The sequence below is a fragment of the Triturus cristatus genome, chromosome 4_1 (assembly GCF_964204655.1).
Source record: "Triturus cristatus chromosome 4_1, aTriCri1.1, whole genome shotgun sequence".
NCBI classification, from domain to species: Eukaryota; Metazoa; Chordata; class Amphibia; order Caudata; family Salamandridae; genus Triturus; species Triturus cristatus.
This window is the reverse complement of record NC_140585.1, coordinates 549,307,493-549,332,302: the sequence shown is the minus strand read 5'-3', so window position 1 is coordinate 549,332,302 and position 24,810 is coordinate 549,307,493. Positions and strand designations below refer to the sequence as shown.

The window sequence follows — 24,810 nt, the reverse complement described above, 5'->3', positions numbered from 1 at the left end:
ACTTTGATACATCGCAAAAGGCCATTTTGCGATCGCAAACTGCTGATTTTTGCGAATCACACAGTTTGCGCCTGTAAAAACCTTTGATGCATGTGTCCCCAAGTCTTGTGCTCGTTACATTTTAATTGGGCCTTAGCTAACCAGTGGAAAACTGTGGTGAGGCCGGATTTCGCATGAGCGCAATTTGCTGCACTCCCATTATTCCAGGGAAAGAGCGGCTGTGCATAGTCTGCGTACAAGATAACATTTCCCCGAATTTGTCTGCTTACTGAATTAATGGGGTCATATAAATATTGAACAGCAAGGAGCTCTGGGGAACCCCAATATCCAAATTTTGATGGGCTTTTAGGAACATCCAGGCTGAACCCCGTCTTTAAATCAAAACACCCCACAACCCCCTCACCACAGTGCATATGGGGAGAGACGTTGCTGGAGAAGCCTAATCCTTCAGCTTCTGTCAGTTCCGCCAGCTCATCCACTAGCAGCCCCATTGCTACCTTAGCACAATTGCTACACCTCCACCCAGCCCCACTTTCCGATACACCGTAATAACTTAAAAACCTTTAGGGATAGCCATTGCAATAAACATATTCAAACTATCTAGCAGAGTGGAAATTATTAACTAGCATGGATGATACATATGATTCTGAATGCCTGTGCTATCCAGTTCAGATCAACTGCTCTATCAATACCACCAAACCCAGCGCTACACTACCTGTTGCTGCAATTAAAAAAGGAAGCATCATCTCTTCTTCAAAAAACAAGCAATAGAAGCAGTTACTTTATCTCTCAACAGAAAAGGGATCTATTCAGGATATGTTTTGGTTCCCACAAAAAGCTCCAAAGATTAATTCTGACCAATCCTCCGTCTAAGACCAGCAAATAATTGGATCAAAACCAAAAGTTCAAAATGGTAACCATGCACCAAATATATCCACATATTAAAGGAGATTGGATGTGCTCTGTAGACCTTCAAGATGTTTATTTTCACATACCCATAACAACAAAACACAGAACGTTTTCAAGATTAGTTACATTCATTATCAATGCAAAGTCCTTCCCTGCAGGCTAAAGCCAGCTCTGAGAACATTCTTTAAGTGCATGGCTACGGTGGCTTAGCTCGGAAGGAAAAAGATATGTATCTATCCTTATCTAGATTATTGGCTGATAAAGGCACCATCTGCTCAAGAAACGCAATTGCACTTCAGCACAACTGCCAATTCATTAACATGTCTGGTTTGATGTATCAACCATGAGAAGTTGATATCCTCCCCAGTATAAATCCTCAATTATCTGGGAGTGACTCTAAACACTTGTAAGGGAGAAATATGTCCTTCAGAGGAAAATGTGTGTACCATTTTGCAAATATCTAACTAGTTTTTAATGTTATTACCGACACCACACCCAACGGCTGGACATATCTCGTCCCTACTGAGATCCATGACATCATGCATATTCCTGGTCCTAAGTGCACGTCTTAATATGAGGCCTTTACCCAGAAGATCAGCAGTCCTCATGTAAAGACAGTTAGGAAGTGTGAGGAAATGGAGTGTACTATAAGATGTGGTTGTGCGATCTCACTGTGTAATACACTTACCAATCCCTTTAGGACTAGTAGGTTTTGTTTTCTACTCCCTTATCTCAACCCTGGGTAGCCGTGACACTGAGCAGTCAGATTTATGCAAAGGAACAAGTGTAAATCATTTAAACAGCATCAAAACAACTGTTGAAGAAATACACGAGACACTAAAGAAATGGTCCACCAATTTATAAAAATAGATTATATTTTATGTAAATTTAGACACCAAAATGAAAAACACCCACCAGAGATACCGAATTTACAGGGTATAGTAAATCAACACTTTTTACTTAACTGCAAGCAAGCATTAGCAAATTCAACAAATTTGACACTTAGAAACTATTTCAGGAAAAACTTTGGTAAGCATCAGTAACACTTAGTTACTTTAGACAACCAACTCCGACAGGGAGCCAGTCAGGGAGACCCATAAGGGCTACAGAAACAGTTACTGCTCCAGGAAAAGCAGTCTTCAATCCAGTTCGAGTATCAGTGGCTTCTTGCCATTGACTTAATTGGAGTGGTCCTGATACAGGATGCTGAAGATGTTGTATGGTTGATGGGGGTCTTCCTGGTTCTACTCCGCGGCCATGGGTTTTGTGAGGTGATCCTGGCCACAGGAACCAGTGTCCCTCAGAGTCCTCCTGAGCTTGGCAGATGTTCAGTAACCACTGGGATACCCGTTGCCCGGTACAGCGTTTTTTTCTTCTTTGGGCAGTAACTTGCCTTTTGGGCAACCGGGTCCAGCAATCTTGGGGGATGGAGGGGTGGGAGGGGCGTCAATCATTTGAGTGTCGGATCTCGGTCCCTTGGGTTGCACTGGCCGATTAGGAATCTGGGCTACCAACTCGCCTCAACCGGCTTCTTTAGCTGTTGTGGCCATGTGCTGCGAACATGAGGTCAGTCAACTGATCCTTGGAATGTCTTGCTTCACCTGGGCTCAGGAGTGGACTTTTCCATTAGCAGGACACAGCACGCACAATCCTTTTGCTAGCCACCAGATCCAACAGTTGCAGTTCATGTCGGTGCAGCCTCTTTGCGGGTCCTTGGTGCAGCAGGGCTGTCCTCCTTCAGTCTTTTTCTCCAGTCCAATGAGATCCAAGTTCTGGGTGCCAAGGGTGCCCTTTGTATACCCAGAAAATGCCCTCATGTGAGGTTACAGTCGCTAGCCAATAGGTTACCAGGTTACCTCCCACCTAATGAGACTTACTGTGGAGTGTGGCATCTAGCTGTCCTATGAGTCTGTATTCTGGCCACACTCAAGATGGCAGAACTCCTCTCTCAGCGTGTACAGCTCCCTAGCCCAACCCAGAGGTGTGGCTTCTCCTCTCTGTCCCAAGTGCAAGCTGTGCTACCTAAACAGTAAGGCAGCCCCTCTCCCAAGTGTTCACCATTAACTCTTCAAAGGCGTCTTCCCCATTAAAGCACGCCTTATGGGCTAACACCCATAAGGCTTCCTGTTTGGGAGAGGTAACACCTCTTCCCCACACAGAAACCTATTGTGTCCTTTCCTGTGAGTCGTTTGCAGGCTTCCCCTGGAGGGCAGAAAGTTGTCTCGGAGACATACCCAGTATGCAATCGTGAACTAGCGCTGGAGATTTTGGGCAACAAAGTGGGAACTTTTTAAAAGTTGCGTACTGCAACTAGTTCCATTAATTTCGACTTGGGCATCAAGTTGGGTTTAATATAATGAGTTGTTTGATACCTTATCTTATGTTATAACAACTTATAAAGCGCGCAAATACCCATAGGTGTCTCGGGCCTAAGTGCTCCAGAAAGTATGGCCTAGATGAAAAAAACAGTTAATTGAAGAGCCATGTTTTTATTTGTTTCCTAAATGATAATAAAGTGGGACTGGCTCTAATCTGAGAGGCAAGAGAGTTCAACAGCTTAGCCGTGGCAACTACAAAACTTCTGTCGCCCCAATTAGTTCTATAGGTTCTTGGGACAACAAGATTATTAGAACCTGCCAAATGCAGGGATCTGAAGGAAGTGTATATCTGCAGTGAATTCTTTAGAAATTCTGGCTCTATATTATGAATCGCCTTATAAGCAATGCAGAGTGCTTTGAATGTTGTTCTGCTTCGTATAAGCAGCCAGTGAAGTTGTCTAACCACCTTAGAGGCCGATATACATTTCGGAGTGCCCAACAGCATCCTAGCAGCCGCATTCTGCACAGGCTGCAGTTTGCTAAGAACCATTTCCTGTGCATTAATCAATAAACTGTTGCAGTAATCAACTATTAACATAACTAAAGCGGTTATTATCTTTTTTCCTGATGTTAATCAGAATGAAAGGGAGCAGTTTCTTCACCATTTTTAGGACATAAAAAACAATGAGGAGACCACTGCGTTAGCTTGACATTTCAAAGACAGCTTGTCGTCTAGTATGACACCCAGGTCCTTGGCTTTAGTGACCTGGATTGGGGGCAATCCCAATGTATCCGGCCACCAGCCCAAAGACCACACAGGAGATACATTTCCAAAGACCTTAACTTCTGTCTTGGATGAATTTAATTTGAGGCAATGTCTTGACATCCAGGCGCTGATGGCCAATATGCCATCATGGAAGTTAGTCGAAACAGTGTCCCCGTTCTTATGAACGGATAGCACTAATTGGGTGTCATCTGCATATGACGTGAGAGCTAATCCAAAAGATTTAATCACCCGTACTACATCAGTGACGTAAATGTTAAACAACGTCGGACTTATAGAAGATCCCTGCGGAACTCCGCACAGGAGTGAAAAAACTGGAGAGTCGAAAACGCCCAGGCTGACTCGCTGGGTACGTTTCAATAAAAAAGAGGTCAAAACTGTATTTTTCCTGGTTTCCATTGCCTAGTGCAGAGACAATGTTGATCAGCAGCCCATGATCAACCACCCAAACCTGATCTCATCAATAGCTTTGATAAGTGCGGTCTCTGTATTGTGGCCTTTCCTAAAGCCGAATTTTCATAGATGTATTGGACCAATTGATCATTTTCTCAGCATGTTTAGCAGGCAATGGAAGACGCTGAATTGGTCGATAATTGTTATCTCCTGGGTACGAAGTTATGTTTTTTTTAAGCAGTGGGAGAATAGAGGCTTTTTTCCATTGGGAGAGATAGATACCTGAGGTAAACATAGAATTGAACATATTAGCACCTATAAGGTCTGGAATCGATTTCAGAACCAAAGGGGGGGGACAAGGATCAAATGGTGAACCAGATTTAGCCGTGTTTACCAGATTAGTTATCTGTTCCGCAGAAACTGGCCTAATTCAGTAAAGGCGAAGCTATCTAATACCTTGCTGTTTTAATCCAGCTGACTCATGTCCTCGACAGAGGCATTCAAATTTGAGTAGATTTAATCCACTTTAGCCTGGAAGCCAAGGGCTAAGGAGTCACAGAAAGCTTGAGATGCTAAATTAGCATGGTTGCATGAATGCGCTGCCGGTTTAGACACCACCCGAAGCAGTTGTTTAGTGGAATCTTGTGCGGTTTCTATTTCCCTTCTATAGTAACTACTTTTTTCTTTTAATCAGAGGCGTTTATAGTTAGCCAATGCTTATTAATAAAGAGATTTCTCCTGGCTGTCATACTCTAGGTGCCAGCGCCTCTCTTGTTTCCAGCACTGTTGTTTCACCAGCCTCAGAAAACCAAGGGGCCGAGGGAGTACTTCTGTTTCTGGAACCTGTTTTTATAAGGGACTAATTTAGCAAAGGCGTTTTGAAGCCAATCCTTATAGTTTATAGCGGCGAGCTCTGGATCTAGAATAGCTTCTGGCTGAGTATTAGATAAATACTGTTTAAGAAGAGCTTGGTCTTTACCACTCCAAGACTTAAACTGTTTGGGGGGGGGGGGGGTTCTGACCTAGTGTATGGGGAAGTAGGGTGCACAATACAGATATCTAATAGTACTGCATGGTGATCAGACCAAGTCAGAGGAAGGACCTCCTTTATCGAAATCTGCTCATTATTTGTGAATAGGCCATCAAGCATGTGTCCGGCCATTTGAGTAGGGCCACTGACTTTTTGATAGAGTCCCATAGAATCTAACTCCGTTATAAGGGATATAGAGTCCTTGTCGTCTGTGGCTTCCAGATGAAAATTAAAATCCCCTAAAATTGTAAAACTTGATTCACCTGCTGCAGATTCAAGTAGAGTTCCTGCCAGTGATAAAAAGTCTCCCCTAGGGCCCGGTGGGTGATAGCAGAGAATCCCCTTTAAAAGATTAATGATTGGAAAGCATTATGTTAAAACTGAGTGCCTCGCATACCGTTGAGGGAACCATTTCTTACAGTATCAACTTTAGTAGTGCCAGTCAGAAGTTTGCAAAGCTACGGTATCCGCTTGTAACTCTGCATTCGCCAATAGGATTCTATCCGTTTCCACAGTAAAGATGACAATTGCAGGTTTTTACTATTGGAACATGTACACACAGAAGAGAATGTGTAATTAAATGATGTTATAGCAAGCAGGAATTAGGCTCAATATTGTGATAATGGAACACAACATGTCCTGTATTGAAAGGAAATGACAGAAAAAGTCACAAGGTTCAAAGACCAGGCTTGCGCTACGAATAGAGCACATGGAGCAGTTTTCAGGCTCCAGTAGTGACTAACTCATTCTGATGCTAGGAAAGGTTGTAATCCTTAAAGGAGGGCAGATGATAGTGTACTCATTAGGTGGAAACCCATATCCAAAATATCTACCTCTCAGCGCATTATTCTACAACCTCCTCAGACTTTTCCAATCCACAGTAGCCTCTCATGTCTTTTGTCTCAGCCTATTTTCCCAGCTTACTCATTTCCTTCCTCGTGCTCTCCTAATGCATGACTCTCCCTCAGAGTTATGTTATGGGAGAACTAGACAAGAGGGTTTCTGTGGATGGTACATGGTGATGATCCTCCCTCCCATTTGGGTTTGTTCATACTCCCCTTCCCTCTCTCATTCTGGTACTGGGCACTTCTGCTCCGAGGCCTGGAATATGTACCATGGCCTTGTCTTTCAACATATCAAGCTCACTGTGGCCACTCTACTGCTCCTGGTGAGTTGTCCAGTCCCAGGATGTACTGCAGATATTACGTATGGCACAAGGCAACTGAGATGTCTGCACTTCCAAGAGTTGACTCCAACTCTGGTACGCAGTTTGTGGGCTGCTGGGACTGATGGCTGCTAGTCTTAATGCTCCTGACAGTTTGACTCAGTGCCCTGAACTGAGCCTCTGGTTCTCACCATCATGATAGCTTGGTTGTGGAGGCTGGAAGGGATGTAGTGCAGCTTGGATGTCCTACACCTGTTAATTTAAGAACGTTCAGAAGTTATTGATGAGTCGCCAGGCCCTGGAGTAGAACTTACTGATGCAAAAAGTGTGTGTGAGACAGCTTGCATTTCCTGAAGCCTCAGATTTTATGTTAATGGAAGGTACCTTTTTTAATCCTGTCTAGACTATGATTAGATTGTTATTTTTTTTTATATGCTAGTAAAAGACTCTTCTTATGTTATCATCTCCAGCCAGTACCATTGTGCTTGTGCCTGCCCACCGTCTTCGTCCTCGTCCTTTGCAGCGATTGTTGCCTCTTCTTGGTCCGTCTCAGGTTGCGACGGACGTGGTCTGTTACTGGTATTGCTGTTAAGTGCCGCTTGTTGCTGCTTCTGACACCCTTGTTGTACCGCTGTGTTTCTGTAGTTTTTGGGCATTTTGACATTGCCCATTGGTCTTGCTTGCCCCTGCCTTGCTTTTTCCTCACCCCTTTCCTCCTCTATTAGGCCCGTTTTGCAGGCTGCTGCCACAGTGTTCTTCTCCCTCTGGGAGCCGGAAAGGGGCGGGCGGATGTGGGGGTTGTTGTTCACGTGACAGGGCGTGGGATTGCAAGTAGACGTGGCCAGGAGGTTAAGTGGGCCTGGTGAGCTAGGCGAGCTAAGCTTGCGGTACTATTGTATGCAGTTTTTTGCACCAGGGCTCTTAAGATTTTTTGTTTTTTAGGCATTTAGGGTGGAGGTGGTGGCAACGCTGGTTTATTTTTTTGTTTTAAGAAAGTTGGAGTTGTTTTTTACTTTACCTGTTTTACTTTGAGGGTTGCTAATTCGTGTTGAGGGTGTTTTTTACAGAAGTGTTGGGAAGAATTCCCCCTTTGAGAAGTCAGTCCCAGCATCAGTTGGCCATTTAGTTTTGTCTGATGTAAGTTAAGTCTTTCTGACCTCTGGTTGGGAAACGTTGCCCTTCTGTTTAAAACTTTTTAAACCCACGATGAATGAATTGACGAAGGAACTCCGGAGCTGAAAGATTGTATATCAAACTCCTCTGGCTATGGATAACCCAGGTCCTCCAGTACTTAGTTGAGCAGCCAAGGAAGAAGCAGTACGTTCAGGACTATTTTACTCATTTGAACATAATGTAAAATATATCAGGTCTGAGTAGATCATTAAAAAGGTGCACATTTCCCTCTGTTTAATCGCTATCTCAACATCTGGTCCCTGATCATGGTATTGTTCACTGTCTTAAGTCTTTATCTCCAGAGAGAGATTGTAAATATGAAGCCCTCTGAAAAATGCACTTAGGTATAGTATTCCTCTGATTGACTTGTGACCTTGCTTCAATCCTCCTCTCTAGTAAGAAGATGTTTGTGCTAGTTGCCTAATTTAGGAGCCTGTCTCTCTGTCTTGACAGTTTAATATCTGTGGTTCAACTTTTATTAAAATATGCTTCTATAATGGAACATGGGGCTTATTTTACGCGTACATTGGGATGAAGAAAAGCACTCCCCAACCCCTCACAACAAAAGGTCCAATCTCGTTCACGATGACAGTAATGCACTATGTCCTATCTTCAATCTTACAATTAAATAACAACTCCTAGTAGAAGAGCAAACAGTGTCAACACGTTCTCTTGTGTTAAAGGCCCAAACCCCAGATGTATATAATGAGATCCTGACTGAAGCCAACATTACTTCCGGAGAAAAGCTAAAGGTAAAACTAATTATGATGCCCACACTGGCCAAGTCTGCCCTAAAGCAGCTGCAAAGGATCTTTTGCCTTGTAATCTGATACAGGAGACAAACTCTTTAAACTCTAATAAAGATTCAGAGGTTGCCTTAAAATCAAAAAATTGCCAGGAAGTTATTGAATTCTCTTATTGTTTCCAGATTTAAGAAAAGGAGCCCACGTCAGTCTAAGGATACAATTAAGCCTAGTAATAATATTTAGAAAAAACATTATAAACTTTGGAGGATAAAAAAGAAACCACCACAGAGGCTTAGATTCCAGAAATACTTTCAAGAAACTGAAGTTGGTGCAGATATGCTGGTGGATCCTACAGTAATACCTTTGGACAATCTTTTGAACCAGTCTTGTCATAATAAAGAAGCTCCATTGGTTATCACTTCTCACTGTGAGAAGGAGATCTCTGCATCACATGATGATCAGATTTCTGCTTCTAATTGCTTTGTTTCTAAAGCAAATCATTTTTTCAATCCGACAACAATGCCTTTTTTACCCTCACCTGTCAGGGTGCAAAGGAACTTGGATTCATTGAATGACTGAGCTATGACTTTGATTCACTCTGCCGATTATCAGTCTAAGCTTTTTATTATCGTCTCAGATCGTTTACCTTCATTTGAGGGGGACTTTGTTTTGAATAGACATATTTTTTAATTTTTATAACATTTATGTTCTTAGACTAATTTCTTCTAGTGATAAAGATTGTGTAAAAATGTCTTCAAGATGTATAAATGGCCAGGTTCATCTTGAATCTACTGCATTCTTTTTCTCAGATAATGTTTTAGAAAATATCTTAAAATATAGGAAAGCTTTTTACAAAATGGGCAAATGCTTGGCGGTAGATTATTACACTTCACACACCGCAAAATATATAGACAAAATACCTTATGTATTACCACTACATATTAAACTGGAGGCCGGCAATGTAATGGTTCACAGATAAAAACACACAGGCCAAATCATAAAACCATATTAAATGGTGAAAATTACATTGAAAATGGTGTTAAAACCACATTGAGTTACGAAGTCGAACAGCAGATTTTGAAAATAGGCCCTCTTTAAAACATATGACATTTATACGTAGAGATGGAAAACAAATGGAAGCGTCTCTACAATTTTTTTTATCTGTACCTTTTGGATCGCTAGGATAAGCAGGCCCTGAAACAATTCTTTAAAAAATCTACAAAAAAATACAAAGTGCAGCAGGGTTTGGTCAGATATTTCGTCACAAGCGCAATGGCGAATGGTGGTTACATCATATTGACCAAGAGGGAAACACAGTTTCCATCTGATATAACCAGGCAAAATCTTGTGAGTAGCAATCTCTCCCCAGAGTGATTCACCTATTCCAAGGATGGCTCAATCCCAGGGCACGTTTGAATCATTATATAACTTTTGAGGCGAAAGTTGACAACTCCGTATCCCTGGCCCGCTGCCTCAAAACAATTTATTTTGCCCATTACTGATGCAGCCTCCATTAAGGAGGACAAGTTAAGAGGCTAGATCTCCCTAAACTGGCGAGGTTTGACTGGGTGTACTTAAATCAGGGTATTGAATATCCCAACGCAGTCCTTAATTACAACTCTATTAAAGGAGGCCTGAACAGTACACCAGGATAATGGAGGAGCTAGTTATATACAGTCTTGCAAATAATCTAAGCAAAGCTCCTCATGCATCATAGGGTTATGGCTGCTGGGGGCTACCACTAATAATCTACGAAGCAACTTATTTTCTTCAGTCTGTAGATTATACGGTTTACAATGATCCCAGATCCCAGCACCATATGTTAAAATAAGGACACACCTGCACCTGAAAATCACAACGAGCGGACGTATGGGCTTATTTCCTATACAAGCAGAGACATTAAAAATAGCACCAGTAGCATATGAGAAACTATCATTCCTAATTCCCTTACATGTGGTTTTACTACGATTATGCTCAAAAGTAACACCTTTGTAGCTGAAGTATCAACTTTCACAGTGGGCTTGCCCTTATTGCTCAAGGTTCAGGTCTTCATGTTGTTAGGGCCCTAGACCATGACAAAGGTTTGCGACCTGGTGGTTTCCAAGTTGAGGCTCTCCATAAAGCACACACAACCATCAACCAGGGCCTTAAGTCCATTCGGAGTTCTTGCTAACAAAATCGCGCCATCGAGGAGCGCCGGCACAGATGTATTCTTGATTATCTAAACATCTGCTCCAACTCCTTGTGATTTGTTAGTTATTCAGAAAGCCATCTCAAAAGCAGAGAATCTGTTTCCCAGAGCCACTTTACTAATTGTAAGGACTCTAATACTAAAATCTCCTCTCTCGTTTTTTTTTACCGCAAGCAAAATTTTCTCCACCTTGATTAACTTGGGGACCTTGTTACCCCATTGCTCACAAATAAAAGTGACCAGCGACACCCCCCTACTACTTGATTGGGCACAAGAAATAAACGGAGCTCTAATCAGTGGTAAGTTTAACTACCATCCCATCAATAATTTTTCAAGACAACGTGGAGCCCTTTACTCCCTATAAGATTATTCTTTGATTCTTTACTTAGACTCTAAATCATTATTTAGTTTTGCATTGGGTTTCAATTTTGGACAGACCCTTGCACGTTATTGATTGTTCTCAGGTTGTCAAATTACCTTTCTTTTAAAAGTTTCTTCTGATGGTGACAGGATTTTAATAACCCGTCTAAGCGGGATTTATGTGATGAACCCAGTTATGAATGCAAAAGTAAGTTTGACAATTCAATTTCTTGTTAACTCCTGTCAAGGAAATTAGTAAAGTTTTGCCCTAACCAGTATATCCTACTTAAAAAACTAGTATTCATCCTAGGAAAAGCCTGGTCAATTTAAATTGTTAAAAAAAACAACAAAGGGTGGCTCAAATAGCGAAACAGAATTCTTTGCTAAAATTAGAGTCTATATCTGCAATATTGCAGTTTGAAATGGTCTCACGTAAGACTGCATTTCATCGCCCCTATTACTCTCTCTTTACTTGACTGGTTTTCCCAGCGCATATAAACACACTAAATGAGCCCCTCCTAAATTAGGGTTGAAACCAATTTCGGTAGTAATGTATGGTGATGATTTCATTTTGTTGTCTCTAATTACTGTTTGCTTCCAACGACAATTAGATGCTGTAGTAGTTTACTCGTTTACCTACGACCTAAGTGTGAATAAAGGGAAATCAAATATTATGGTTACGAATGACTCCGGTTTGAAATCTCGAAGTTAATGATTTTATGAGGGGACCAGATTAGAAACAGTACGAGTGTATAATTATCTCGGGACACTTGTATCAAACAAGCTTTCGTGGTCTAACCATGTCAAGTGGCACATCTCAAAAATTACTGCGATTGGATTTGGCTTAAAGAAATGTCTTAACTTGGTGGGGGGTGAAGACATTTCATTATTATCAAAGTGTATGTTTCAAAAATCCCTTTCAGAATATTTTATGCAGCACAGACTCCCTAAATAGCTGCTTTGAAAAGATACACAGGCATGGAATCTAAACTTTGGTAATATTACTTCGGTTTGGGGCGTTTATCCACAAGAAATGATTTGTTTGGAGCTGGCATTAACTAGCATCAACCAAAAGGCCACCGGCCAGGTTCTTCGTTATGCCTATAAATTCTCTAGCAGTCGTGAAGATGTTACCAAAGAAAGGGGGAGTCCAGGGACCATCGAGTTGTCAATTTTTTAACGCTACGATAAAAGATTTAGTACATGTACTGTTTTTTTATGTCCAGGTCTAGAAATTTGGAGACTATTATATCTGGTACCCATTTGGAAAAAAATCCACCCACGACACATTGAGACGTTATTTTTAACATTTAATCCACCATCTGTTAATATATTTTATCAACTAAAAGCTTTTGTATGTAATTTTTTATTTTACAATTTTAACTAGAATTTTGGGACCAGTTTAAAATTGTTTGGGAAAGCACGTTGACTTTTTGGAAAAAGCATTATTGGTGGTTCCAAGAGCGTTTGTGTCTGTGCAATATGTTTAACAATTTTATCAGATGTTCTAGCTGTAAATTGAAATTTTTATTGATTGTCTTTCCATCAAGTAACATTTTGACGCAGGATTGAGTGGAGGATGTTTTTTTTTTTTTTTTAAACAGATTTTATTTGTCAGAGTAACACAGGCAATGCAGATCCCCGAGTCCCAGAAACAACTGCTGCATATAAGATACAAAAATTGACCTTGACAATTTTGCACATTTATAAACAAAAAAAAAACTCCATAACCACCAACATACCCCTCCCCTCCCCCTACGCACCGTCTCCTTATTCCGGAACAATATATCACAGACCCGAACTGCTATTGATCTACACAAGAGCTTGACTTTCACAATGCCATTTCCCACCAAGGAACTGCGAACAGCACAGGCAAGGAACGTAAGGTACGGGAGGGGCCAACAGGCTACTCTGGGTCTCGGCCCGTCCCCCCGCGCGGCTCCAACTCAAGACCCCGATAATCCGCCCAGCGCCTCCAGATCTTATAGTGTTTCCGGGGGCACCCTCTAGCCTAAAAAATGGGGAGTTCGAGGCCCATACAGAAGTCCAGCCCATTCTTCAAAATTGAAACTGAGGGGGCAAGCACCGCCTTCCAGGCTCTAGCTAAAGTAAGTGGAGGATGTTTAACTGTATGGAATTATTCTAACAATGTTACCAGAAGATGGATCTGTAAATGTAAAATATTTAATGATTTTCTTTTATCAAATAACAGTTTAAAGAGGGATAGAGTAGAGGATGTTCAATGGTTTGGTTAGAATTGTTCGTTTAGCGTGTAGGTTTATGCCGATGTATGAAATATCAGTGTCTCTCTGGGTGTAAATAAATCATGTCCTGTTGTATTCCTTTTCCTTTAGCAGCGCAGTGTGGAGTCTGTTAAAGTGCACCAGTTGGACGTTGCTGTTCCTTTGCATCTCAAAAGTCAGCTAAAAAAAGGAACACCACTGGGGAGTGGAGAAGGAGATCCAGAGTCTGCTGACACCATGCCATTTGTGATGCTGACTAGAAGAGGCAACAAGCAACAGGCAAGGGGGTTTATGCATGCTTGTCATTTATAAATGTTTTTGAGTTCAGACTTGTTCGCTACAATATGGGCAAACATGGGCGCATTCCCAGATCTACAGATTTTAAAACCATTTGCCACAGATGGAGAGAACCCCATCTCATATAAACTGATTATTGGATCTAATTGGCAGTGGACCACATTTGAATGTTTCCTGCATGCTATGCTAGAGGATCCCTGAACTCCTTCCTTTTTATTCCTGTTGAGTTTGTATTTTGCCTTTAAGCCATTTCAGCTACATTTGTATTTTTGTCTGGCAAGTCTCTGACAGGATCCTTTTTCTTCTTACATAACACTTCCTTACTTTTGAATTGTCCTGCATGACAAGCCATGAGGCCATTTTTGAAGCAGCGTGCAACTGTGTTAGTAAACAATAAGTAAAGGGGTAACTTGATTTTCATGTACAGCCATTGCCTTATGCATTCCGCTGACATGTTGTACTTTATGTATATGGCACATATTTCTTTAAAGGAAGTAGCAATAAAGAAAATGGCTGCTTTCCCAGGGATGTATCGATGCTCTGTACTCGAGGACAAAATCCACCATCACTGCTGCATTACCTTCTGTTACTCTTTACAAGAGAGCTCAGTACACTTATGAAACCACGACACACCTGGCAAAGGTTCCTCCAGTCAAGTTTTTCTTAGGAGTTTGTCCAATTTCATCCCTTCCATAAGGTTTTGTGGATCCCAAGATTTGTTCCATCATCGTGTAGTCTTCACAAAATCAGGCTGATGCCCACATTTTCTAGACTTTTTGGAGAGTCTTGAGGTAGTTGGAAAGATAGAAGGCTGACATTGACAGTACCTTCCTAGCTGACCTTTCTACTCTTGATGACAGACATTACACACCCACCACCCACCAGTTGCTAATCATAGCTTGCATAGGAACAGTCAGAATAAGGAAGGCTATTGGGTAACCATACGTCGCGCAATAATTAAGTTATTACAGACAGTCATTTGCTTAGAAAAATGCTAGTCTTCTGAGATTTGCCAAAGAAATGGACAGTTTTTGCTTCATCTGTATTTTTTCTGAAGCACAGACTCTAGATCAAAAACCTAGACCCTTTAATAATTACCTCTTTGTTTTATGAATTGATAGCTGGACCTTTCTGATATGCAACCCAGTTTGTAGCAGATATTAGTGGGGTTTTAGTTTGACTGAACTTTTTTGCTGCCCAATCTGATGACTGAAGACATAAAATAGCAAGTGAAATTAGTGATGAAATATAGTCCTGGTACAAATAGTTTTTCCCTGCTCCTTTGGTAAAATCGCTTTACCTCACAGGGTGTAGCTGTACAATGGCACATTTGAAAACAGCTCACATGCAGTTTTGAAAAAGGGGGTTCACAGAAAAGAGCTAGCCTTTTTCGCTAAATCGATCACTAGACTAGCTACTAAGAACCCATAATAGTGATTCTTATCAATTTCCCAGATTCTTGTCACTCCATTTAGCTGAAGGGATCGCAGATCATCTAGAGTCTGACAATCTGACATTGCAGAATATTCTGAATACCATCAGAAGTACACACAGTACAGTTTGGAAGCAAATAGCCATGTTATCTCACAAATATAGAGAACATGTTTGGTCAGCCTTGACACCTTCTACAAGAAGAAACCATCCCTCCTAAGAAAGATTTCACTGAAAGTGGCAGATTCTCAAAACTGGAAGAGGGTTCATTCTCGGAACCAGCAGGCTTCTGAAATTACATCTTTGCAAGAAAAAAGAGTTTGGATTAGTCCCTTTTCACACATGTAGGAGACTGGCTTAGTATATGGTACACACTTGCACGTTGCACTAATCCAGGCAACCCTTATCGTGATTTTAGTGATCTTTGATAACCATAGAAAGTTCTCAACGTGGTAGCTGCGGAGAGCAGTCTTCAGGCTTCTCTTGAAGGAGTGTTAAGCAGCTTGTTTTACCAGATGTAATCATGTAGTGTATGGTAAAAAAGAACCAAACAGTGTATATATAATAATGTCTATTTGTTACACAAACCTCACTAACATATTCCCTCTCTACTACCTGATACCGAATCGCCGATGTACCCGTTGGGTGTTTGTTGCGCTTTATAAATGCTGCATACAATACAATACTATACAATATTGGTAAATCCCCTACCCAGAGATATAAATACAAATACATAATAATACTTCAATTGTAAACAGATAAGTAAGCACAAAATACAGTGGTCTACAGGGGGAGACCAAACCATATACTAAAAAAGTGGAATACAAACTGCGACTAAAGTTGGAACTTGGACCTGGAGACTCAGAGGAGCTGGGGACACAAGGAACCCCACAAAGTAAGTACCCAGGAACCCCACGGATGCTCTGTGCAGATTGGGAACACAGCCGCGTGTCCAATACAAGTCAGCGGGAAAGTCTTGGTTGCAGTTTTGGAGAAGTAGGACCCTTCCAAGTGGACCCTAAAGAAACCCCGTGGAAGACGGAAGGTTGGAGAGTCACCCCACACGTTCATAACCCACGATCCCTACTCCAGGGAAGCTGAGTGCATAGGTGCAAAGTGACATCAGAAACCGCCATAGACCACAATGGACGACTTCAGGAAAGGTGCCACTGGAGAATGCTGTGCTAGATCAGTGGCATCCAAGGGTGGATTCTTGAAGTGAAGAACCTGCAAGCAGAGGGGACAGAATCTATGCCACTCAGTGGTGACCAGGAGGCACGGAAGAGCAAGGATAGAATAGTTAACAGTGACCTTTTTGCTGCAGCTGTGGGGGCCAGGCCATTCTGAGGAAGACCAGAAGCCATGCACGAGCTGTCCCACATCGGATGGCGAGAACCAGGGGGTCAAGTCTGGATGGTACTTCAACAATCCTTGGCAGCTGCAACAGGCTTGGAAAGCGAAGAAGGAGCAACGTTGGGACCAGCAAGGTCCGAGGGACTCACCACAAACAGGAGAGTTAGAACAGGCCCTAGCAATCAGGACAGCCCACTGGAGCAGGAGAAGACCCTCGAGAGGACCCACAGGCCAAAGACACAGGAGTCGCAAGAGGACCTTGAGCAGCTCACCAAAGATGAAGGCCACGGTGCAGAGGATGCAGTGAGGTCGCTGTACTTGGCAGGAGGAGATGCTTGAGGCTGGAGCTTCTTGTAGCCCAAAGATCTCTGGAGTAAAGAGCCAACAGGCCTTGGCAACAGCAAGTCGACGCGGTACACAAGAGTTTGGTCTCAGGAGTTCCGACAAGGAATACTGGCCTCAAAATTGCAGTTAGGACAGTTCAGGCCTCAAGGGAGTTGTAGAACCACCACCTGTGTTGCTGAGCCTTTCGAAGTCTGTGAGATGTCCGGAGTGGTAGACCGGTCAGCTTTGTTGCGGTGCCTGCAGATGCAGGGAAGTGACTCCTTCACTCCAAGGGAGATTATTTCAGGTGTTCTTGATGTCCACATGTCTGATCCTTGAAGAAACACAGACGATGAAGAAGACTTGCAGGTAAGCGAGACCATGAGCAGCACGAGTCTTCCGTCATGCAGTCTCGGTTCCAGGCAAAGTCCAAGTGTCCAGACTGTCGGAGAGTGACGTGGTTTCAGGCTTGAGTCTTGTCTGAGGACCCACCCATAGGTAAACACTTAAATACCCTATGAAAGATGTTAGGGGGTGCCTCCCTGAGGAGGGGCTTGACAGAGGGGAGGATACTCCCATGCCCTTTGTCCAGTTTCATGCCAGAGCGGGAGCCAAGGGCTCCCTGAGCTGGCTCAAACCAGAGTATGCAAGGAGGGCACCAAATTTGCCCTGCAAAGCAGCCTGGTGGTGCTGACAAGTACCCCGACCCCAGCCCAGGTCCTGTCTGGGGGGTATTCACACCTCCCTGTACCTGGAAACCTATCGTTTCTACCTTTCTCTGGTTGAGCTCAGCAGCAGGAGGACAGAATAGTGTCTGGGTCGGCAGCAGCACCAGCTTGGTGGCAGAACTTGAAAGGCTGTTACCTGGAGTGCTGGAGGTTTCCTGGAGGAGCCTCCCTGTGCATCGAATCATACTTCCAACACCAGTAATGGTGTTGGGGTATGATTCCAACATGATTGACACCAGACAGGCCCAGCTTCGGCACAGCCACTTCATAGTTAGCAATCGTGTAGTGACGGATGGCCACTATAAGTATCAAAATGGCTGGCCACACTTACAAAGCCTGGAGAATCGACTCTGGGGTTTGTAGGCATGTCCTGCTCATGAAGGGGCACACTCACACTTGTAACCAAGCACCCTGCTCTCAGGACTGAAGAGCCCGCCATTGGTGTGATTGATATGTTTTAAGTGCAGTGACCTCAGATATAAGGAAACCTATCTCTGTCATAAGGGATGTATGTCGTTACAACGCACACTTTTACAACGCATGCACTTACAACGCATTTTTTACAACGCAAAATCCATTACAACGCATTCCATTACATAGCATGACACTACAACGCATTTTTAAAAACTACCTTTACAACGCATTCCATTACAACGCATACTACCTTTACAACGCATACCATTACAACGCATAATATTAAATTGCATTTAAGGTAAGTATTAGATAGTATAGGGGTAAAAATTACTATTCTAACTCCAGGGGGTGCAACAGTAGGGAAAGTGTTGGATAGTATAGGGGTAAAAATTACTATTCTAACTCCAGGGGGTGCAAGTAGGGTAAGTGTTGGATAGTATAGGGGTAAAAATTACTATTCTAACTCCAGGGGGTGCAACAGTAGGGTAAGTGTTGGATAGTATAGGGGTAAAAATTACTATTCTAACTCCAGGGGGTGCAACAGTAGGGTAAGTGTTGGATAGTATAGGGGTAAAAATTACTATTCTAACTCCAGGGGGTGCAACAGTAGGGTAAGTGTTGGATAGTGTAGTGTAATATTATGCGTTGTAATGGTATGCGTTGTAAAGGTAGTATGCGTTGTAATGGAATGCGTTGTAAAGGTAGTTTTTAAAAATGCGTTGTAGTGTCATGCTATGTAATGGAATGCGTTGTAATGGATTTTGCGTTGTAAAAAATGCGTTGTAAGTGTAGTGCGTTGTAAAAGTTGCGTTGTAAAGGTTGTTCCCCGTCATAAGTGGTGCTAGCACTAACTTACACAGGCTGCAATAGAAGGTCTGTAGTCACAGTTCGAATGGTCTCTCAAGAGTGGTTCAATACATGCTGCAGTCTATGGGAGATCCCTGGTGTACCTATACCCTGGGTACCTTAGTACCATATACTAGGGACTTACAAAGATACATCAGTAGCCAATTGTGGATTTACAGAATTACTTACCATAATCAATTTAAGGAGAAAGCACAGTAAGTAGGGTCCTGATTAGCCGAAACCCAGTCAGAAAAAGTTTGGGGTAAACATGAAAGCAGATCCTACTTTCCTATACCATTTTCCTGATTTTAACAAAGATTTGTTTTGCTTGTATTGCCTTGTTTCTACATATGAATATTTTTGTTCCTCCGAAGGTTTGTTAGGTTTTAATTTTGAAGTTCTGCTTCTGTAGAAGAAGATATAGATTCAGTGTGCTCTTCTGAATTCTTGAGTGTATGTTCATCATTCTTTCACACAAGATTGACCTAGGTGGAAGTTTATTAAGGAAAGCCTTTTCTTGGTTTGTTGACTTGTTAAATATAGCTTTCACTAACGTTGCAATGTTTTGTATAAGCCGGTTTACAACAGTACCTAGGCAATAAATGATCATAGAAAGGCATGTAAAATCAGGCCCAGGTAAAGGACGTGGACCTGTTCTAAGTCAGAGGCTGATCAATGGAGATTATCATCCAACTTAAAATAAACAGGTAGGTTTAAATCCAAAATAACACGAGCAGTCAAAACGCCACTCCTCTCTTTTCTTGCTAAGGACAAATCGAGTTGACTTCCATATTCAAAGGCATTTCGGTCCTTGTTCCTGATGGATTAAGCTGATTTGGCCCTGATTTTCGGGTCCATCGGCGCTGTCACAGCAGATCCAAGATTTCAAAGATGCTGTCCTCCACATTTTTGGTACCATACTGGCATCCTGTTGTGCGCCACCAGGCCTCATGGATCCAAAGAGGCCTCCAGTCAGATTTCTGCTGGTGAATCTGTACCCGTTGTGGACTGTGCCTTCTGACCCCTTTCCAAGGTCTGGCCTGACACTGACCCCAACTACTTTCAGAGGGCTGAGACCCACGCTGGTTCCCTGTGTGTGCACCAGCACTGACTCCGGAGGAAGAACAAACGGGTCTGTCAGACTCTAAAGCAAATCCAACACCCTCTAGGGTGAATTTGCACTCTTCTCGACCAGTCTCAATGTGATTCAGATGGGATGTCCCTTTACCACAACACCTTTCTGATCCCTATCCACACGATGATGGGGATGATAAATTTCACTTTTATGATAACAAAAACACGTTTTTGGACCTCCAGGATGCCAGTGGTCTGGAAACATCGCCTGGCACTCGCCTCATCTTTCCGCTTGACCCCCTTAGCAGTAATCTGCTTCTTTTGTCATGGTGATCAAGAGGGCAGCTGAAGTCCTTGACCTACAGCTACCCTCAGAAGAGGTGAAAACTAATATCCTTCCCAAAGTTCTGCAGCCAGGGTAGTGTTCAGCAGAGCCACTCCTATCCTTCAGTGAGGCACTGGCGTACACTCATGGGTACCTGAACAAAGCCAGTGTCTTGCCCTCCCTTTAACCACAAAAAATCTAAGAGAGACAGGCCAGCTGGGGAGGTACTCACCTTTCCTTCTGCAGCACCCTACACTTGAGAGTTTCATAAGTCAGGTCTCCACCAGTATGCTGAACCCAAATGCATTACTGTTCACAGTGCCAGATAGAGGGTTGAAATACATGCAGGCTTTTAGAAACACATGATCTGAAAGAAAGACGTTAGTTATAGGTTCCTTCCCTTAGAATTACCCTCAGGCCTCAGACTGGATCCTGAAAGTTTTTTCGTCAGCAGGACTTCTGCGCGTTGGAAGGTGGTGTCGGTCGGCTCCGCGTCCATCGTCTGCTTCATGGTCGCCGGGATGAAGTCGTCACAGCTACTTAGACGCCGCCCTCATGCGCTGACGTAAGTTCTTTATTTTTCCACACCAGCCAGTGCAGATCCGAGAAGAGCGGTACCTCAGTAATTTTTTGACTACGTTTTTCTCGACCTTTGTCGTCTTCTTGTTTCGAGTCTTTGTCTCAGAACAGGGGTACAAGGAATTCCCGGTTTCAGCAGTTCCTGTAACCGACTGATGTCTGTGACGGATCCGCACCGCGTGTGCCTCTTTTGCCTGGAGCGCGACCCCGACCCCAAGTCGTGGTCCGATTGTGGGTCGATTGCGCCGAAGGCTTTGCGGGAGCGGTCCCGAAAGCTGCTTAAACGCCGACAGTCGGCTCCGCGCCGTTCGAGTCCCCGTCGAGAGGGAGGTCGAGGGACCGGTCACCGAGCCACCACCATTCCGGTTCAAAATTATTGAAGTCTTCGCACTCTGGGTCGGGTATGTGAAAGCAAATGAAGAAGTTGAAAAAGCATCATCGCTCTTCGGCTTCTCGCCGATCCGACGAGGCACGCGGGTGGTGCCACCCCCGAGGCTCCGCGCGCGGAGCCCGAAGGGTCGATTCCGAGCTTCCCTCCCTTTCCGGGACCCAGAGCGACCCCTACCCAGCTTCGTACGATCTACGAGGCAATGTGTTCCATTGTTGGGCGGACTGACCCCACCGGCGGTCCTTCGGGCCCCGCGGACTCGGTGGGGAGGCCTAGGTCTTCGCTGCCAGCAGCTCCGGCGCCACAGGCCCCTCTTGGATCCAGGCCTGGATCCGGATTGACCTTGTTACAACTCCACCGGCGCCGCTCCTTACGGCACCGGGTGGGGTTTTTGTGCCCCTGTTCACTCCTGGGGTCCCTTTTCAACAACCGTGGCAACCAGAGAATGATGAGGAGGACTGAGAGGAGTTAGGTGACCCTTTAACTGACCAGTTAGATACTGAGCAGAACTGGCGAGAGGAACTTGGGGGGATGCCATTGGTCTTGACACCTCTCCTGACCTTGGCATTTTGTCTCCTCCTACCGTGGCTACGGAGGAGGGAGCGTCATACACAGTGGTGTTGCGTAGGGCGGGCAAGGCTCTCAACCTCGAGCTTCCTACGGTGGTGGTCAGGACTAACCTCCTGACAGAGGTGCTTCAACCGGCTGGGAGCTCTTCGGAGCCCCTGCTGCCGTTTAATGAGGCCCTCACAGACGTCCTTTTGGGCACTTGGTCCAGGCCCAACAGATCATCGCCTGACGCCACTGCCCGGCTCCGGGCGACCCCACCGCACGGCTCTGGGCAACCCCACTTTCCTTTCCCAACACCCCACCCCTGAGAGCTTGGTAGTTCAAGCTTCCACCGCCAAAAGCGTCTTCTGTACCGCTCCACCGGAAAGGGAATCCAAGAAACTGGACCACCTTGGCAAGAAACTTTTCTCTTCCGCCAGCTTAAGACTGAGGTCCGTAAACACCCCATGTCTCTTGGGCCGTTATTCGCACTCAGTGTGGGATACGGTGGTACAAGTGCTGCCTTACTGTCCGGAGGAGGCCTGGGCAGTGCTCTTCTAGGCTGTTGCCACCAGGAGAGATGCAGCAAAGTTTACAATCCGTTGTGGGCTCGACAACGCCGACTCTCTGTGCAGGACAATTTCAACGTCGGTAGCGCTTCGTCTCTACGCTTGGATGAGGTCCACTGGCTTTTCAGGGTATGTCCAGAACACCTTGATGGACATGCCCTTTGATGGCCATCGCCTTTTTGGCGACAAAGCAGACAACGCCCTAGAGTGCTTCAAGGACTCACGGGCTACGGCTAAGTCCTTGGGCCTCTCCACCCATCCGGCGCACTCTGTTTTTCGCCCCTTTCGTGGCTCCAAACTTCGTGCGGCCGGAGCCGTGGAAACAACCGGTGAGGTTTCGGGGGCCAGCGGGTGGGCCAGTCCACCAACCCCTCACCCCTCTCCCCTCTCTCCCCCCTCCCCCCCTGCAGGTGCCTCCAAACCCTCCTAATCTGACCTTTCAGGCCCATCAAAGGCCAGTGGGCGGCAGGATTTGCCATCACCTCCCCCACTGGCGCACCATCACGTCGTACAGGTGGGTTTTGCAAATAGTCCGAAGGGGCTACTCCCTCCCCTTCGAGACTACCCCTCCAGCCATGCCACCACGATACCACCGCATGTCAGAGGATCATCTGGCCCTTCTCCAGCAGGATGTTATGGCTCTCTTGGCTAAGGGAGCCATCGAGCGCGTTCCTGTTTTAGTAGCAGGTCGTGGTTGTTACTCCTACTACTTTCTAGTTCCCAAGAAGGACAATGGCCTGCGTCCTATCTTGGACCTCAGGGACATCAATCGCTTCCTCCGGAAGGAGAAGATCGATGTTGACGTTTGCTCAGGTCTTGTCCCCCCTCGACCCGCAAGACTGGTTGGTAGCGTTGGACTTGCAGGATGCTTATTTTCATATCCCGCCGTCCTGCTGGCCCACTGGCGCTACCTACGGTTCACGGTAGGCCACGAGCATTTTCAGTTTACCATGCGCCCCTTTGGCCTTACCAGCGCCCCTCGGGTTTTCACGAAAGTGATGGCAGTGGCCGCAGCTCATCTGCACGGATCAGGGGTTTCAGACTTCCCCTATCAACGACTGGCTGTTGAAGGCGGGCTCGCCCCAGGCAGTCGTCTCCCACCTCAGACTACGGCCGACCTCCTGTATTCGCTCGGGTTCTCCATCAATGTGCCGAAGTCGCATCTGATTCCCTTTCAGAAGCTCCTCTTCATCGGAGCGGTTCTGGACACGAGGCGGTTTTGGGTCTATCCACCCGAACAGCGAGTCTGGGATATTCAGGCTATGATTCCAACCTTTCAGCCTCTATCCCGTGTTTAGGTCAGACTGACTCCGAGGCTGCTGGGCCTCATGGCCTCCTGCGTCCTGCTGGTCGATCATGCCAGGTGGCATATGCGGGCTCTGCAGAGGGACCTGAAGTTCCAGTGGTCGCAGCATCAGGGGAATCTGTCCGATTGCGTCCAGATCTCGGAGGGCACTGCTCAACAACTGCAGTGGTGGCTTACGAAGCAGGATTGGGTCAATTGCAGATCCCTCTCCATTCCCCAACCAGACCACACTGTGGTGACTGACGCATCCCTTCTGGGATGGGGCAGCCACATGGGAGAGGCGGAGATCAGAGGCCTCTGGTCTCCGGCAGAGTCTGGTCTTCACTTCAACCTTCTGGAGCTCCGGGAGATTTGTCTTGCACTAAAGGCATTTCTTCCCTCTGTCCGGGTAAGAGTGGTGCAGGTGTTCACGGACAACACCACCGCCATGTGGTATTGCAACAAACAGGGCGGGGTGGGGTCGTGGACCCTATGTCAGGAGACCCTCCGCCTCTGGACATGGCTGGAACATCAGGGCATTTCCTTGGAGGTTCAACACCTGGCCGGTTCTCTGAACGCCAGGGCGGACGAACTCAGCCGCAGGTGCATGATGGATCACAAATGGCGTCTTTACTCTGAGGTGGTACAAGGTCTGTTTCAACAGTGGGGAGAGCCTTGGTTAGATCTATTCGCCACCAAAGAGAACGCGCAATGTCAGCGATTCTTCGCGTTGGAATTTCCATGGCAGCACTCGCAGTGGTGTTGCGGTCTGTTGTACGCCTTTCCACCTATACCGCTTCTGCCCAGAGTGCTGAAGAAGATCAGGCGCGACTGGGCCCAAGTCATTCTTGTGGTTGCGGATTAGTCACGAAGAGTCTCGTATCCGGAGCTGCTCAACATGGCCATCAGTCCTCTGATCAGACTGCCTCTTCGGGAGGATCTTCTGTCGCAGCAGCAGGGGACAGTTCTCCACCCGAACCTTTCCAGTCTCCACCTCCTTGCGTGGAGATTGAGCGGCGGCAGATAAAGTCTTTCGACCTGCCTCCTTAAGTCTGTGATATAATCTTGGCAGCCAGGCGTCCCTCCACTAAGACGGTATATGCCTGTAGGTGGAACACATTTGTGGCATGGTGCACAGCAAAGGCTGTGGATCCCCTTTCTGTCCCTCCTTTCTGAAGTACTCTTGTTTTTTGTCTCTTTGGCCCAGCAGGGCTCTGCTCTGGGCACTATCAAGGGCTATCTTTCAGCAGTCTCTGCCTTCCTTCAGTTGCCAGATCAACCTTCTCTTTTCCAGTCCCCGGTAGTTAACCGTTTCCTAAAAGGCTTAACGCATCTT

General features: G+C 45.1%; 1 protein-coding gene across 9 annotated transcripts in view; it reads left to right on the top strand.

Annotated features, from left to right (window-relative positions):
* Window positions 1–24,810, top strand: part of UPF2 (UPF2 regulator of nonsense mediated mRNA decay) — a 1,571,752-nt gene that overhangs the window by 1,227,480 nt on the left and 319,462 nt on the right. For 5 of the 9 annotated variants that reach the window (XM_085652863.1, XM_085652865.1, XM_085652862.1 and 2 more), the window contains exon 19: window positions 13,424–13,591. In XM_085652863.1, the coding sequence (XP_085508989.1) occupies window positions 13,424–13,591 (168 nt within the window). The remainder of the gene's footprint in view (window positions 1–13,423; window positions 13,592–24,810) is intronic. The other 4 variants (XM_085652867.1, XM_085652868.1, XM_085652866.1 and 1 more) reach the window with 1 other exon arrangement.